Source organism: Carassius gibelio, chromosome B7 (genome assembly GCF_023724105.1).
Source record: "Carassius gibelio isolate Cgi1373 ecotype wild population from Czech Republic chromosome B7, carGib1.2-hapl.c, whole genome shotgun sequence".
NCBI classification, from domain to species: domain Eukaryota; kingdom Metazoa; phylum Chordata; class Actinopteri; order Cypriniformes; family Cyprinidae; genus Carassius; species Carassius gibelio.
In genome coordinates, this window is record NC_068402.1 from 1,933,432 (window position 1) to 1,952,823 (window position 19,392).

The 19,392-nt window shown below is 37.6% G+C and overlaps 1 protein-coding gene across 3 annotated transcripts; it reads left to right on the forward strand.

Moving 5' to 3' along the window:
- The first annotated feature begins 1,454 nt into the window (after nucleotides 1–1,454).
- On the forward strand, nucleotides 1,455–17,843 carry si:dkey-162h11.3 (mucin-3A). 3 transcript variants are annotated; one of them, XM_052561729.1, is made up of 11 exons: nucleotides 1,455–1,848; nucleotides 5,137–10,041; nucleotides 10,587–10,648; nucleotides 11,481–11,596; nucleotides 11,798–12,498; nucleotides 12,595–12,659; nucleotides 14,725–14,906; nucleotides 15,230–15,342; nucleotides 15,430–15,494; nucleotides 15,588–15,766; nucleotides 16,893–17,843. In XM_052561729.1, exons 1-11 carry the CDS (start codon nucleotides 1,510–1,512, stop codon nucleotides 16,982–16,984), a joined length of 6,819 nt encoding a protein of 2,272 aa, XP_052417689.1. In that variant the 5' UTR covers nucleotides 1,455–1,509; the 3' UTR covers nucleotides 16,985–17,843. The 3 variants fall into 3 exon arrangements, with proteins under 3 accessions (XP_052417689.1, XP_052417690.1, XP_052417688.1); XM_052561730.1 differs by having other exon boundaries at nucleotides 5,605–10,041; XM_052561728.1 differs by lacking the exon at nucleotides 1,455–1,848 and having other exon boundaries at nucleotides 3,391–10,041.
- Nucleotides 17,844–19,392: the final 1,549 nt, after the last annotated feature.

A 19,392-nucleotide genomic window follows, 5' to 3' on the forward strand; every position in this document is an offset into this window, starting at 1 on the left:
TAGCGCTGTCTCCACTAAGGATTTTCAGAATCAGAATCAGAATGAGCTTTATTGCCAGGTATGTTTACACAGACAATACATTTGTTTTTGTGACAGAAGCTCCACAGTAATATATCCTGTGCAATATATCCTATTTGCACATGAAACTGGCCTGCACTAATTCTGAATGGTAGTTTAGCCTCTCTGCTCCCCCTTGGCCCTTCCACTCCATTCTCAAATTGATTACTCTGATCGAAACCAGCAGAAGCTTAGCATTGCAAGTCGTGACTAAATGATTCATGATTTATTAGAGATTTATTATCAAATGGCTAACATGAAAATAATAGTTTTAGTAAATTTAGCAAATATATAGTAAAAATGGCAAATATATAGTAATCGTGCCAGTCAGTTGGTGTTATTATATTTATAATATTTAACACACTACTCATAATTGATACCTTATAGAAACTTTACATCAACTTTTATTTATTTCATTCTTTTTACTGAATATTAATTTATACGTTTTCATGAATATTATTTAATCTGCAAATTTATGCAGTTAAAACAAATATAATACTGTATATCCTGTATTATAAAATATTGATATTGACCTTGACCAAAACATTGCTGTTCATGAAAATCACTATTATGCAATCTTATGAGAGGAAGACTATGAACTATGAATATGAAATTATAAATAGTAGGTGCCGCCAAATTTTTGCATGTAATTGAAGACCATGTGTTACGCGCACAGTATATTGGCTGAGAGGACAGAAAAAAAAATAGTTTTTAATGACATATGGGTCCTATTTGATGTGGTCATAAAGACATTCGGTGTCTAAATAAACACATTTATTGCCAAGAATAAAAAGTCAGAAGCAGCAGTGGCCCACCCCGCATTAATTGCATAAAAAAAATTGTCCATGCATTAAACTGAAAATATTAATCATATGCGTTCACATATTATTTTTGACAACACTAAATTAAATGAATTAATTCTTGATGAGCATAAAACACATTAAAAAACTTTTTTTTATTTATTGTACTGATTTTAAATGTCTGAATGGTAGTGTAATTCTTCTCTTGTGATTTGTTATTCATCATAACTTCTTTCATCTTCATTAATGTGGATGTTGCAAAAATGACAAATTGTCTTTAATGCACGTGGAAACATTTTTTATTTTTTTTTGGAATGTTTCATCTGGAAAGAGGGTGTTATATATATATATATATATATTTTTTCTCATTTCACTGACATGCCAAAAGTGATGCCATTTCTTACACATTTGCTAACGTAATGTATTATATGTTCATAGGTGACCTATTTGACAGCTACCAAGATTAGAAGAAAAACACTGACAATTGCAGTGTTAAGTTTAGGTCTGTAATTTACTGTAATTTATCTCTTATTACTTATTTATGTATGAAAATTACTCTAAACTTGCTCTGTACTTTGATTTTTTAATAACAGTATTTTGTAGTGCATCAGCTGATTCAGCAAACTCACATACAACTGCAACAACTGAATTTATGACTGTCACATCATACTCACCTGCACAAACGACACAATTCTGCTATGAACTGACACAACAGCATATACAACACTGCTCAACAACAGCTGAAACCACTGCCACACCTACAACTACAACTCAAGTTACATCTACAACCCCTCCTAAAGAAACAACAACAAGACTTATATCTACGGATGAACCAACAACCACAACTGTTTTAACATCTACAACTCAACCAACAACCACAACTGCCTCATCATCTACAACTGAACAATCAAATACATCTGAAAACAGCACCACAACGCAGACAGCAACAGCATCCCTACCTACAACAAGTACAGTTCAATCTACAACTGAGGTTACAACAAACTCACCTACAACTACATCTCAGTCTACAACTACAGCCCCTCCTACAGAAACAACAACAAAACTTACAACTACAACTGAACCAACAACCACAACTGCTTCATCTTCTGCAACTGAACTAACAACCACAACTGCTTCAACATCTACAACTGAACAATCAACTACATCTGAACAAAGCACCACAACACAGACCACAACACCATCCCTGCCTACAACAAGTACAGTTCAATCTACAAGACTGGTAACAACAAATTCACCTACAACTAAATCTCAGTCTACAACTACAGCCCCTCCTACAGAAACAACAACAACACTTACAACTACAGCTGAACCAACAACCACAACTGTTTCATCTTCTACAGCTGAACTAACAACCACAACTGCTTCAACATCTACAACTGAAAAATCAACTACATCTGAACAAAGCACCACAACACAGACATCAACAACATCCCTACCTACAACAAGTACAGCTCAATCTACAAGACTGGTAACAACAAACTCAATAACAACTACATCTCAGCTTACAACTACAGCCCCTCCTACAGAAACAACAACAAAAACAACACAACTTACATCTACAACTGAGCCAACAATGACAACTGCTTCGTCACCTACAAGTGAACTAACAACCAAAACTGCGTCAACATCTACAAATGAACAATCAACTACATCTCAACATAGCACCGCAACACAGACATCAACAACATCCCTACCTACAACAAATACAGCTCAATCTACAACTGAGGTTACAACAAACTCAGCTATAACTACATCTCTAGTTACAACTACAGCCCCTCCTACAGAAACAACAACACAACTTACATCTACGGCTGAACCAACAACCACAACTGCCTCATCATCTACAACTGGACAATCAACTACATCTGAACAAAGCACCACAATGCAGACAGCAACAACATCACTACCTACTACAGGTACATCTCAATCTACAACCTTGGTTACAACAAACTCACCTACAACTACATCTCTGGTTACAACTACAGCCCCTCCTACAGAAACAACAACACAACATACATCTACGGCTGAAAAAACAACCACAACAGTTTTAACATCTACAACTGAACCAACAACCACAACTGCTTCATCATCTACAACTGAACAATCAACTACATCTGAGCAAAGCACCGCAACACAGACATCAACATCATCCCTACCTACAACAGGTACAGCTCAATCTACAACTGAGGTTACAACAAACTCACCTACAACTACATCTCAACTTACAACTACAGCACCTCCTACAGAAACAACAACACAACTTACAACTCCAGCTGAACCAACAACAACTGCTTCATCTTCTACGGCTGAACTAACAACCACAGCTGCTTTAACATCTACAACTGAACAATCAACTACATCTGAACTAAGCACCACAACGCAGACAGCAACAACATCCCTACCTACAAATAATACAGCTCAATCTACAACCTTGATTACAACAAACTCACCTACAACTACATCTCTGGTTACAACTACAGCCCCTCCTACAGAAAAAACAACACAACTTATATTTACGGCTGAACCAACAACCACAACTGTTTTAACATCTACAACTGAACAATCAACTACATCTGAACAAAGCACCAAAACACAGACATCAGCATCATCCTTACCTACAACAAGTACAGCTCAATCTACACCTGCGATCACAACAAACTCACCTACAACTGCAACTCTGCTTACAACTACAGCCCCTCCTACAGAAACAACAACAACACAACTTACATCTCCAGCTGAACCAACAACAACAACTGCTTCATCTTCTACGGCTGAACCAACAACCACAACTGTTTTAACATCTACAGCTGAACAATCAACTACATCTGAACTAAGCACCACAACGCAGACAGCAATACCATCCCTACCTACAACTAATACAGCTCAATCTACAACCTTGATTACAACAAACTCACCTACAACTACATCTCTGGTTACAACTACAGCCCCTCCTACAGAAACAACAACACAACTTATATCTACGGCTGAACCAACAACCACAACTGTTTTAACATCTACAACTGAACAATCAACTACATCTGAACAAAGCACCACAACACAGACATCAGCATCATCCTTACCTACAACAAGTACAGCTCAATCTACACCTGCGATCACAACAAACTCACCTACAACTGCAACTCTGCTTACAACTACAGCCCCTCCTACAGAAACAACAACAACACAACTTACATCTCCAGCTGAACCAACAACAACAACTGCTTCATCTTCTACGGCTGAACCAACAACCACAACTGTTTTAACATCTACAGCTGAACAATCAACTACATCTGAACTAAGCACCACAACGCAGACAGCAACAACATCCCTACCTACAACTAATACAGCTCAATCTACAACCTTGATTACAACAAACTCACCTGCAACTACATCTCTGGTTACAACTACAGCCCCTCCTACAGAAACAACAACAACACAACTTACATCTATGGCTGAATCAACAACCACAACTGTTTTAACATCTACAACGGAACAATTAACTACATCTGAACAAAGCACCGCAACACAGACATCAATAACATCCTTTCCTACAACAAGTACAGTTCAATCTACAACTGCGGTCACAACAAACTCAGCTACAACTACATCTCAAGTTACAACTACAGCCCCTTTTACAGAAATAACAACACAACTTAAATCTACGGCTGAACTAACAAGCACAACTGCTTCAACATCTACAACTGAACAATCAACTACATCTGAACAAAGCACCGCAACACAGACATCAACAACATCACTACATACAACAGGTACATCTCAATCTACAACTGAGGTTACAACAAACTCACCTACAACTACATCTCAAGTTACATTTACAGCCCCTCTTACAGAAACAACAACACAACTTACATCTACGGCTGAACCAACAACCACAACTGTTTTAACATCTACAGCTGAACAATCAACTACATCTGAGCAAAGCACCACAACACAGACATCAACATCATCCCTACCTACAACAGGTACAGCTCAATCTACAACTGAGGTTACAACAAACTCACCTGCAACTACATCTCAAGTTACAACTACAGCCCCTCCTACAGAAACAGCAACAACACAACTTACATCTCCAGCTGAACCAACAACAACAATTGCTTCATCTTCTACAGCTGAACTAACAACCACAGCTGCTTCAACATCTACAACTGAACAATCAACTACATCTGAACAAAGCACCACAATGCAGGCAGCAACAACATCCCTACCTACAACTAATACAGTTCAATCTACAACTGAGGTTACAACAAACTCACCTACAACTGCAACTCTGCTTACAACCACAGCCCCTCCTACTGAAACAACAACAACACAACTTACATCTATGGCTGAATCAACAACCACAACTGTTTTAACATCTACAACTGAACAATCAACTACATCTGAACAAAGCACCGCAACACAGACATCATTATCATCCTTACCTACAACTAATACAGCTCAATCTACAACAGAGGGTACAACAAACTCAGTTACAACTACATCTCAAGTTACAACTACAGCACCTCCTACAGAAACAACAACAACACAACTTACATCTCCAGCTGAACCAACAACAACAACTGCTTCATCTTCTACAGCTGAACTAACAACCACAGCTGCTTCAACATCTACAACTGAACAATCAACTACATCTGAACAAAGCACCACAATGCAGACAGCAACAACATCCCTACCTACAACTAATACAGTTCAATCTACAACTGAGGTTACAACAAACTCACCTACAACTGCAACTCCTCTTACAACTACAGCCCCTCCTACCGAAACAACAACAACACAACTTACATCTATGGCTGAATCAACAACCACAACTGTTTTAACATCTACAACTGAACAATCAACTACATCTGAACAAAGCACCGCAACACAGACATCATTATCATCCTTACCTACAACTAATACAGCTCAATCTACAACAGAGGGTACGACAAACTCAGTTACAACTACATCTCAAGTTACAACTACAGCACCTCCTACAGAAACAACAACACAACTTACATCTACGGCTGAACCAACAACCACAACTGCTTCATCAACTACAGCTGAACTAACAACCACAACTGCTTCAACATATACAACTGAACAATCATCTACATCTGAACAAAGCACCGCAACACAGACATCAACAACCTCACTACATACAACAGGTACATCTCAATCTACAATTGAGGTTACAACAAACTCACCTACAACTACATCTCTGGTTACAACTACAGCACCTCCTACAGAAACAACAGCACAACTTACATCTACGGCTGAACCAACAACCACAGCTGTTTTAACATCTACAACTGAACAATCAACTACATCTGAACAAAGCACCGCAACACAGACAACATCATCGCTACCTACAACAAGTACAGCTCAATCTACAACTGCGGTCACAACAAACTCACCTACAACTGCAACTCTGCTTACAACTACAGCCCCTCTTACCGAAACAACAACAAAACAACTTACATCTACCATAAGTGTTTTAACATCTACAACAGAACAATCAACTACACCTGAACACAGCACCACAACGCAGACAGCAACAACAGCCCTCCCTACAACAGTTACATCTCAATCTACAACTGAGGTTACAACAAACTCAGCTACAACTACATCTCTGGTTACAACTACTGCCCCTCCTACAGAAACAACAACACAACTTACATCTATAGCTGAACCAACAACCACAACTGTTTTAACATCTACAACTGAAGTATCAACTACATCGAAGCAAAACACCGCAACACCTACATCAACATCATCCCTCCCTACAACAAATACAGCTCAATCTACAACTGAGGGTACAACAAACTCAGCTACAACAACATCTCATGTTACAACTACAGCCCCTCCTTCAGAAACAACAACAACACAACTTACATCTACGGCTGAACCAACAACCACAACTGTTTTAACATTTACAACTGAAGAATCAACTACATCTGAGCAAAGCACCGCAACACCTACATCAACAACATCCCTCCCTACAACAAATACAGCTCAATCTACAACTGAGGTTACAACAAACTCAGCTACAACAACATCTCAGGTTACAGCTACAGCCCCTCCTTCAGAAACAACAACAACACAACTTACATCTATAGCTGAACCAACAACCACAACTGTTTTAACATCTACAACTGAAGTATCAACTACATCGAAGCAAAACACCGCAACACCTACATCAACATCATCCCTCCCTACAACAAATACAGCTCAATCTACAACTGAGGTTACAACAAACTCAGCTACAACAACATCTCAGGTTACAGCTACAGCCCCTCCTTCAGAAACAACAACAACACAACTTACATCTACGGCTGAACCAACAACTATAACTGCTTCATCTTCTACAGCTGAACTAACAACCACAACTGCTTCAACATCTACAACTGAACAAACAACTACATCTCAACAAAGTACCACAATGCAGACAGCAACAACATCCCTACCTACAACAAGTACAGCTCAATCTACAACTTTGTTCACAACAAACTCACCTACAACTACAACTACAGCTCAGCTGACAACTACAGCCCCTCCTACAGAAACAACAACAAAACTTACATCTACGGCTGAACCAACAACCACAACTGCTTCATCATCTACAACTGATCAATCAACTACATCTAAACAAAGCACCGCAACACAGACATCAACATCATCCCTACCTACAACAAGTACAGCTCAATCTACAACTGAGGTTACAACAAACTCACCTACAACTACATCTCAAGTTACAACTACAGCCCCTCCTACAGAAATAACAACAACACATCTTACATCTACGGCTGAACCAACAACCACAATTGCTTCATCATCTACAACTGAACTAAGAAAAACAACTGCTTTAACATCTACAACTGAACAATCAACTACATCTGAACAAAGCACCACAATGAAGACAGCAACAACATCCCTACCTACAACAAATACAGCTCAGTCTACAACCTTGGTTACAACAAACTCACCTTCAACTACATCTCTGGTTACAACTACAGCCCCTCCTACAGAAACAACAACACAACTTACATCTACGGCTGAACCAACAACCACAACTGTTTTAACATCTACAACTGAACAATCAACTACATCTGAACAAAGCACTGCAACACATATATCAACATCATCCCTACCTACAACAAGTACATCTCAAACTACAGCTGTGGTCACAACAAATTCACCTTCAACTGCAACTATGCTTACAACTACAGTCTCTCCTACTGAAACAACAACACAACTTACATCTACCATAACTGTTTTAACATCTGCAACAGAACAATCAACTACATCTGAACAAAGCATCACAACACAGAAATCAACATCAACCCTACCTACAACAAGTACATCTCAATCTACAACTGAGTTTACAGCAAACTCAGCTACAACTACATCTCGGGATACTACTACAGCACCTCCTACAGAAACAACAACACAACTTACATCTACAGCTGAAACAACAACCACAACTGCTTCATCATCTACAACTGAACAATCAACTACATCTAAACAAAGCACCGCAACACAGACATCAACATCATCCTTACCTACAACAAGTACAGCTCAATCTACAACTGCGGTCACAACAAATTCACCTACAACTGCAACTCTGCTTACAACTACAGCCCCTCCTACAGAAACAACAACACAACTTACATCTATGGCTGAACCAACAACCACAACTGCCTCATCATCTACAACTGAACAATCAACTACATCTGAACAAAGCACCGTAACACAGACATCAACATCATCCTTACCTACAACAAGTACAGCTCAATCTACAACTGCGATCACAACAAACTCACCTACAACTGCAACTCTGCTTACAACTACAGCCCCTCCTACAGAAACAACAACACAACTTACATCTATGGCTGAACCAACAACCACAACTGCTTCAACATTTACAACTGAACAATCAACTACATCTGAACAAAGCACCACAATGCAGACAGCAACAACATCACTACCTACTACAGGTACATCTCAATCTACAACCCTGGTTACAACAAACTCACCTACAACTACATCTCTGGTTACACCTACAGAACCTCCTACAGAAACAACAACAAAACTCATATCTACAGCTAAATCAACAACCACAACTGTTTTAACATCTACAACTCAACCAACAACCACAACAGCATCATCATCTCCATCTGAACAATCAACTACATCTGAACAAAGCACCGCAACACAGACATCAACATCACACTTACCTACAACAAATACAGCTCAATCTACAATCTTGGTTACAACACACTCACCTACAGCTACATCTCAGGTTACAACTACAGCCTTTCCTACAGAAACAACAACACAACTTACATCTCCAGCTGAACCAACAACCACAACTGCTTCAACATCTACAACTGAACTTACAACCATAACTGCTTCAACATCTACTACTGAACAATCAACTACATCTGAACAAAGCACCACAATGCATACATCAAAAACATCCTTACCTACAACTAATACAGCTCAATCTACAACTGAGGTTACAGCAAACTCACCTACAGCTACATCTCAAGTTACAACTACAGCCCCTCCTAAAGAAACAACAACAAGACAACTTACATCTACGGCTGAAACATTAACCACAACTCTTTTATCATCTACAACAAAACAATCAACTACATCTGAACACAGCACCACATTGCAGACAGCAACAATATCCCTACCTACAACAAGTACAGCTCAACCTACAATTATGTTTACAACAAACATGACTGTGACATCAAGCTCAGCTACACAAACGACTCAATTCTGCTTAAAAGTGACACAACAGCTGAGACAACACTGCTCAACAACAACTGAAACTCTGTTTACTACAACTGCCAAGCCTACACAAAAACCTGAATCAACAAACTCACCTACAACTGCAACAACTGAATCTATGACTGTTCCATTGAACACAACTGCAACTCTGCTAACAACTACAGCCCCTCCTACAGAAGCAACAACAACACAACTTACATCCATGGGTGAACCAACAATCACAACCAAAGCTCAATCAACAACAACACCAGACACAACCCAGACAGTTTTTGTTAGCTTTTCCAGCAGTGGAAATTTTGTTTCTGATCTGTCAAATCCAGATTCAGAAGCATATAAAAACAGAGAAAAAGAAGTCAATGATACGGTACGTTGAAGAATTTAGATATCAGTGCAAACAGTTTTGGGATTGTTACTGAAAATGTAATATGTAAAATGTATAATACTCATTACTACTGTAGTGACTGCTTTCAAAAGTAATATTATGGCGTTACCTATTACTTCCAGCAAGAAACAATTAATTACATTACTAATGGTATTAATTTTCCATTACACCCCCAAATTTTGTGATATCTTGCAGTCTGTGAATCCATGAAAGTTACAGATATATGCCTATTCTTAGTACCACTCCACAATTTATGTGTGACATTAAATATTGGCTGTATTTCCAGCCTCTGTATGATGTGGACTTATCCATCTTCAGACTAAGCTAGCTTGCTGCATTGGTGATGTCATGAAAATGAAAAAAGAGAGAGAGAGAGAGATCAGTTGCAACTGTGCAGATTGCTTGCTTGAGATGAACTAGGTGAAGAAAGGAAAAGACCTGTAGACGTAAAAAAAAAAAAAAACTTTGGTTAATTCATAATCAATAACTAAGTATTGAACCTGACAATGACATTCTTTTTTCCACAGTTGACACCATTGTTTAAAAATGCATCGGCCTCCTTCAAAGGACTAACAGTTATTCAGTTCCGGTGAGCATTTCATCCCTTTAATTATGAGTACATTTCATTTTCATCTTTGGTTTACAGGAAACTCTAGAAAGCTATTTTCCTGCTTATTTCTACATGTGGGAAATAGCTATTTCTGATGTTCAATCATTTATTTGGGGTCATATGAAGTGACAGAGGCAACTTTTCTACTGGTTTGCCGAGACAAAATATTTAATAATTTAATAATTTAATTCAAAGCATCTGAAAAGACCTGAAGGGTTAGTTCACCAAAAATGAAAATTCTGTCATTAATTACTCACCCTCCTGTCGTTCCAATCCAGTAAGACCTTTGTTCATTTTAAGAACACAAATTAAGATATTTTTGATGAAATCTGAGAGCTCTCTAATCCTCTGTAGACAGCAATGCACCTGCAATGTTTCCAGACCCAGAAACATAGCAGGAACTTAGCTGACATCGGTGACAAGCCCATGTGACATCGGTGGTTCAACCTTAATTTTACACAGATGCAAGAACTCTTTTTGCGCGCATGTTCTTGCTATGTTTTTCGACCTGGGGACATTGAAGTTGCATTTCTGTCTACAGAGGGACAGAGAACTCTCAGATTTGGTCAAAAATATATTCGAACAAATGTCTTATAGATTTGGAATGACACGAGGGTAATTAATGACAGATATTTTTTTTGGGGGGGGGGGGGGGGGTTAAACTAATCCTTTGATGCCACTAGAAAGCTACAGCAAACAAAAAATAGCTGCATAAACATCTTCCAAAGGTCCTACAGCCTAGGTGGTTTCAGTATTGAGCCTTGCATTTTAAAAAATGACAATGCCTCTCTCTTCTCTGTCTCTTCTGTAGTAATGGGTCAATCATCACTGATATGAATGTGACATTTGGAACCTTACCCAATGATGCAGAGATAATAAACACTATTATGAAAGCTAATGCCACTCTCAATATCACCACAGTAACACGTAAGTCAAACAAACAACATCATCAGTATATCATTCAAAATAATTTACAATGCATTCTGTTTTAGTCTGTGTTGTTATTTAACTAAAGCTCTTGCACTGCTTTTTTAAAATGTTGCATTAAATCTTTAAATCTTGAGATATTTTTCTAAACTTTTACTTTTATTTTCCATATTCTACAATACAACTAAACACACACAACAGTAAGGGAGCCCACCACAACTACCATAGCCACTACAACCACAACTACAACCATGCCTAAAACAACAGCGTCAACAACCACAACACCTACAGCCAATCCTAATACAACAGCATCAACAACAACCACAACATCTACAGCCAAACCTAATACAACAGCATCAACAACAACCACAACATCTACAGCCAAACCTAATACAACAGCATCAACAACAACCACAACATCTACAGCCAAACCTAATACAACAGCATCAACAACAACCACAACATCTACAGCCAAACCTAATACAACAGCATCAACAACAACCACAACATCTACAGCCAAACCTAATACAACAGCATCAACAACAACCACAACATCTACAGCCAAACCTAATACAACAGCATCAACAACAACCACAACATCTACAGCCAAACCTAATACAACAGCAACAACCACAACTTCTACAGCCACTCCTAAAACACCAGCAGCTGCAAACACAACCACATCATCCACTACCAGTCCTAAAACAACAACAACTACAACAAAATCAACAACAACCACGACAACAACAACAGCAGCAACCACAACAACAACAACAACAGCACCAGCACGTCCTCAGCCAACTATTGCCATACAGATTGTCATTATAGAAGTGTTTGTTCCAGCACTGTTAAACCCTCAAACTCCGGAATTTAAAAACCTAGCCACAAAAGTAGAGAGTATGGTAGGTGCCTGAAGCATTTGAAAAGATAAATGTAATTGTTTCATAAAATATTAGGAAAAAAAAAAAAATCCTAAACCTGACTTAATGTTTTCACAGTTTGATGATGTCTATAGGAAAAAGTTTGGAGCTCGTTTCATCAGGACCATTGTGACTGGTTTCAGGTAAGTTAAAAATGTTGTGAAAGTGACGTGACATACAGCCTAGTATGGTGACCCATACTCAGAATTCATGCTCTGCATTTACCCATCCAAAGTGCACACACACAGAGCAGTGAACACACACAGAGCAGTGAACACACACACAGAGCAGTGAACACACACCCGGAGCAGTGTTCATCATTTATGCTGCGGCGCCCGGGGAGCAGTTGGGGATTCGATGCCTTGCTCAAGGGCACCTAAGTCGTGGTGTTGAAGGTGGAGAGAGAGCTGTTCATGCACTCCCCCCACCCACAATTCCTGCCGGCCCGGGACTCGAACTCACAACCTTTTGATTGGGAGTCCGACTCTCTAACCATTAGGCAACGACTTTCTATGGTTGATTGATTGATTGATCAATTCATTCATTCATTATGTTAAATTATTACTTTGTTAATTTGGTCTACATTTTAATTTACACATCATGCCTTGCATAAATGTACGCATCTGACATACTTTTATCCAAAGCAATTTACAATGGATTCAATATACTGTAATATGTTTGATCAGTTTCCGCACTCCCTTGGCTAAATACAGAAAGCTTGAACTTAATATTATCAAGATTTATACACTCACCTAAAGGATCATTAGGAACACTAGTTCAGTTTCTCATTAATGCAATTATCTAATCAACCAATCACATGGCAGTTGCTTCAATGGGGTGTGGTCCTGGTCAAGACAATCTCCTGGACTCCAAACTGAATGTCAGAATGGGAAAGAAAGGTGATTTAAGCAATTTTGAGCGTGACATGGTTGTTGGTGCCAGACGGGTCGGTCTGAGTATTTCTGCTCAATTACTGGGATTTTCACATACAACCATTTTTATGGTTTACAAAGAATGGTGTGAAAAAGGAAAAACATCCAGTATGCAGCAGTCCTGTGGGCGAAAATGCCTTAAAGATGCTAGAGTTCAGAGGAGAATGGGCCGATTGATTCAAGCTGATAGAAGAGCAACTTTGACTCAAATAACCACTCGTTACAACCGAGGTATGCAGCAAAGCATTTGTGAAGCCACAACACGCACTACCTTGAGGCGGATGGGCTACAACAGCAGAAGACCCCACCGGATACCACTCATCTCCAATACAAATAGGAAAAAAAGGCTACAATTTGCACGAGCTCACCAAAATTGGACAGTTGAAGACTGGAACAATGTTGCCTGGACTGATGAGTCGGGATTTCTGTTGAGACATTCAGATGGTAGAGTCAGAATTTGTCGTAAACAGAATGAGAACATGGATCCATCATGCCTTGTTACCACTGTGCAGGCTGCTGGTGGTGGTGGTGTAATGATGTGGGGGGGATGTTTTCTTGGCACACTTTAGGTCCCTTAGTGCAAATTGGGCATCGTTTATATGCCACAGCCTACCTGAGCATTGTTTCTGACCATGTCCATCCCTTTATGACCACCATGTACCATCCTCCGATGGCTACTTCCAGCAGAATAATGCACCATGTCACAAAGCTTGAATCATTTCTGACTGGTTTCTTGAACATGACAATGAGTTCACTGTACTAAAATGGCCCCCACAGTCACCAGATGTCAACCCAATCTTTGGGATGTGGTGGAACTGGAGCTTCGTGCCCTGGATGTGCATCCCACAAATCTCCATCAACTGCAAGATGCTATCCTATCAATATGGGCCAACATCTCTAAAGAATGCTTTCAGCACCTTGTTGAATCAATGCCATGTAGAATTAAGGCAGTTCTGAAGGCGAAAGGGAATCAAACACAGTATTAGTATGGTGTTCCTAATAATCCTTTAGGTGAGTGTGTATATATATATATATATATATATATATATATATATATATATATATATGTGTGTATACACCCTTTACATCTATTTAGCTTTTCAAACTGTTTAAGTATCAAGTTGCACAAAAAATAAAATAAAAAAATAAACATTTTATAAAATAAGTAAAAAGATAAATAAAATAAATACTTTCTCCCATTTCGTCATAACAAACCAACTTTGAGATAATATGTATGAATGTAAATATATACTGTAAAACATATCTTTTCTTCCAGAGCTATTGCCAGGACAAAGGCAGACTCAAACGTAGAGGCGGAGGTTCAGTTAGTGTTCAGTGAAGCGTCCACCGAACCAGTCCCCACTAACACCGACATTGTGGAGACTCTAAAAGAAGCAGTTTCTAATCCAACTTCAAGCTTCAACCTCACCCTTGATGCCACCTCTATTACTGTCATTAGTAAGTTGATTTAGATCTGCCAGATTTCTAAGATTTTACTATGTTACCTTATCTAGAAAGGTTATTTGCAACTACTTTTTCTTTAAATATTCATTACTTTTTTTGTAGAATCATTGCAGATATTTTCATTTCATTTTATATTTTTAAATGTTTTAAATTCATTTTACATAAGTATTTTTTTCTTCATTTTCAAAGTTTTTATATAGCTTGTTTTATTTTTGTGATTATTTTTCTTCATGATTATTTTACTTTCTATTATGTAAAGCACTTTGAATTGTCATTGTTTATGAAATGTGTTATATAAATGAACTTGCCTTGCCTAGAATCACTGCAGATAATTCCAGTGACCATCATCACCAATGGAACCTTTGTAGCTGCTCTTTCAAATAAAAGTTCAACTGAATTTCAGAACAGGTCTTCGTTGATAAAAACAGGGGTGAGTATGACATGTCTTCTTATGAATTATGCAAAACATGCTTTTACAAAAGAAAGCCAATTTTGACAAACAACTCTTGTTTTACAGCTTGAACCTTTTTTCCTGGCTGATTACCCTAACTCATTCAGCACCATATCTGTAACAAACTTCAGGTATGAATACACTGGTGCTTTCTTGAATATAGCTGCTGATTCAACATGACACAAAGTTTTCATTGATGAATCTTGATTCCAAACTCTCTCCAGTGATGCTGGTGTAAAATTAAGGAGTGTGCCTAAGATCCGAAACAGCATGGATATTGTGTTTGGAACGGACGCTGTTGTACCAAATAGCTCCCAGATAATGAACACTATAGTTCGAGCAGCCAGAAACAACACGTTACCCTTCCAGATCTTCACTTCTTCAGTTATTATCAATGGAACAGGTGAGTGATTTACTTAAAATGTTCTACTTTGCATCAGAAGGTAACCGTCAGGGCACTCAGACAGGTCTTAGAGGGATAGTTCAGCCAAAAAGGATAATTAAACCATAAATTACACACCCTGAAGTCATCCTAGGTGTATATACCTTTCTTCTTTCAGATGAACTCAGTTGGAGTTATTACAAAAATCGTCTTTGATCTTTCAAGCCGTTTTATGCAACTTAGCGGGCGTTGCACTTCATCGGTCCATGAGAAGTGTAATAAAAAGCTCATTCATAAAAAAGTGTCTCACATGGCTCTTGGGGCTGAACAAAGGCATCTAGTAGCAAATCGATGCATTTTTTGTGTCTCTCCACTGCGTTTTGCTACAGGAGGCCTTTGCTCACCTCCCCAAATAGAAGGTTTTGTGCAATTTGTGATCTGTTCCATTTTTGTGGAATCACTGCAGAAGATTCCATTCACAATCCAGTCTAATGCAATCTTTGTGGCTACAAGCTCAAACACAAGATCTGTTGAATTTCAGAATAAGGGATCAATGATAAAACCTACTTGTTGTTGCGGACTTTCACTCAGCTGCCAGTAAAGTGGGAAATCCAAACATTCAAACTGAATTTCTTTCAATGAAGCTGCGCACTTTTTTGGGTCCACTTTTGACAATCTACTAACTACAAGTAACTTTGCAACTGCATGCCAACTATCATTAATTTGCAACTTATTCAATGAACTGTCATTAGATTAATCATAAACTCTTATGTCAAAGGTATAGAACAGAACAGAACCCTTTACGGTTAGTAGAACAAGTTGTCAAGTAGTTGCAAAGTTACTTGTATTTAGTAGAATGTCAAAAATGGACCCTATATTCGTTTAAATAGATAAAATGCAAAATTTTCAAATTGAATCAAGTAGGTTATTGCACAACAAAAATACATAATCTCATATCCATGTACACTTTCAGGTTTTTAATTTACCTAGTATTTTCACAAATACATTTTTTTTACACCGTGAATAACCACTAATATGAACATGCACATGGATTTTATAGAGTTCAAACTTGTAGTGTTTTTGCTTTAAGCTAAATTTCAAGGTCAGCGAATGACATTCTGTCTGTTTTCTTCTCTTTGTAATGCAGAGTTTTCATCAGGTGAAGTCAGCAGCAGCATCAGTATGTTGACCGCTTCCTTCCTGGTTGCGGTGTCACTTCTGGTTCCATGGATTCACTGACCTTAACCACTCACGCCAAGATAACTGATTCAGATGGGTCTTGCCTTTCACGCCTGACCAAATGAAGGACTCAACTTAAGGATAAATGTAGCTACTGATGCTGCTTAATGAGTAGCAATGAAAGTACAAATGTTAATAAATCTATTCTGAGCACTTTAAACTAGATCTACTATAGTGGATTCCGAATCAGTTCTGTATCTGTATGTAAACAATCAGTATTGTATAAAGAACTATATAAATAAACTCAAATAATAATAATTTATATAAAACTACCTGCATGTTTTCACAGATTTCACTTACTGTATGTTTGATTTTTTTTTTTTAATATTATTGTTAATGGATTACTGATTCCAAGAACTGTTCTATTTTGTAAGAAGATTTTATTAAATGCATAAATACAGTACACAGGTTTTACAAATCTAAAGTATGCTGAAATGCTATGCTATTATTTATTCTTCAGAAAAGTGATAAAAATATAAAATAAAAAAATGCACAATTTGAGCACAATTCTCAATTCTATTAAAATAATGAACTTTTAATTAGGAATCTTTAGATCATATGTACTTCATTTAGATAGGCTAGAGAGACTAGATGCATCGGTGAAATACAACAATGAATAACGGTTTAATGATCTACAACCAGAGATTAAAACAGGCAAGGGGGAAAAGGGGGACCTAAAATCTCCCTTCAGCGTTTACTCAAGATTATCCATCCCTTTTAGACATAGTTTGTTAAAGAATAAAGAGAATACTATCAAAAAACTTAATAGTAGTTGCCAAGTGTCTTACTTTTACAATACAAATAAGACCAGAGTACCTTTTCATAACTGAATATCAAAAGTTATGAACCGTCTGCAATCGGTCCCCAATTCTTTATTTACCCCCCCCCCCCCCCAAAAAAAAAAAAAACAAACAAACAAAACAAACAAACACTTTCTCATTGGATCTAAGCAAATCTTAGATCTTAGAAGACGCCATCTTTATTTATAAGCTCAGCCATCACAGAATGGGACACTCAGGATTGTGGGAAATCAAAGGAAGTGAGGGATTCGATCAGAGGAGGTACGTTCGGAGACAGGAAGTAAAGCAGAATTTGGGTTTTGGTGTGCCTTGGATTGCTGGCTTCACATTAAATCTTTCAGATGCAGCCAATATTGAACAAACCAAGTGATATGTCACAAAGTCATTTGTATTTTAATAGAAATCTGCTTATTTTCAAAGTCTGAAAATAAGCTTTTGATCTTTGATCTTTCAAGATTTCAACTTTTGAATGCTTATATCTTGCAAATGCAAATGTTGTCATTGTTTTGAAGAACACTAGCCTATAGACCATATATATTAACACGGACAACAACAACAATCCTCTTCTTAGCCAGTTATACACACAATTTCATGCACTTGTATCAAACCAGTATTTTCTAAATGATTTGTTTCAAGATAAAATATCTCTTAATGTTAATTTATATAATATTCTGTGTCCTATATCTGTGTGAAATGGATTGTTAGTTGACATTGTGGATGTGGTAAACTATATAATGGGTACCAAGAGCACAAGTTAAACAGAGAACGTAGAGATTTTATGACTGTATAGATATAAATAAGATGTTTCAATCCTGTATATGCAATATTTATCACTTTTCTGGAAAAGTCAATGTTGCATCTAAGTGATAAATCAACTCATATAATATAAAAGCATATTATATAAAAGCAATCATTCTCATTTTCAGTCACTAAGTTGTAATATATCTTCTCTCTTGTCAGCTGTAAATATGTGTAAATATCAGTCGAGTTTCATGTCAGGTTATAATCGCTCCTCCAACGCCCGTCTGTCCAGTTTCTGCAGTTTCGTCTGAGATTCATTGGTTATATTTGGACAACATGTGATAGGATCATGAACACATTGAATGACAATTCACACAGAAATCTCATGATCATGATTTACTTGCATTCATGTCGTTCCAAACCCTTATGACCTTCTGAAATGTTTCAGTGTTTATAACTTTCCATTCTGTGGAAGCCAATGTTTGAGAAAGAAAGAAAGAAAGAAAGAAAGACAGAAAGAAAGAAAGAAAGAAAGAAAAAAGAAAGAAAGAAAGAAAGAGTGTTCATTTTTGGTGGAAATATCAAACATTGGCTATTAGACAGAAATCTCAAACATAAGTTTGCTTTTAATTTTTAATACCATTAATAAACATTCAACCTAAGTAAAAACTGATACAGGTGCATATATTGTATTTATATATAGCATGCAAAACAATACATATATATAACAATAATTAAACCTAACACTCATGTACTGTAATGTCTGTTTCGTAAGAGAGACCCAGGAAATCCTGTATATGGACAAACACATCAGATATCACTCCAGCTGAATAACATGCAGATAGAGACGCTTTGACTGATGAAACA

Coding starts and splice junctions, on each gene's coding strand:
- si:dkey-162h11.3 (XM_052561728.1), top strand. CDS start 4,327: ATGGCTGAATCAACAACCACAACTGTTTTAACATCTACAACGGAACAA. Junction 15,343..15,429: donor CTTCGTTGATAAAAACAGGG/GTGAGTATGACA, acceptor CTTGTTTTACAG/CTTGAACCTTTTTTCCTGGC. Junction 15,767..16,892: donor AGTTATTATCAATGGAACAG/GTGAGTGATTTA, acceptor TTTGTAATGCAG/AGTTTTCATCAGGTGAAGTC.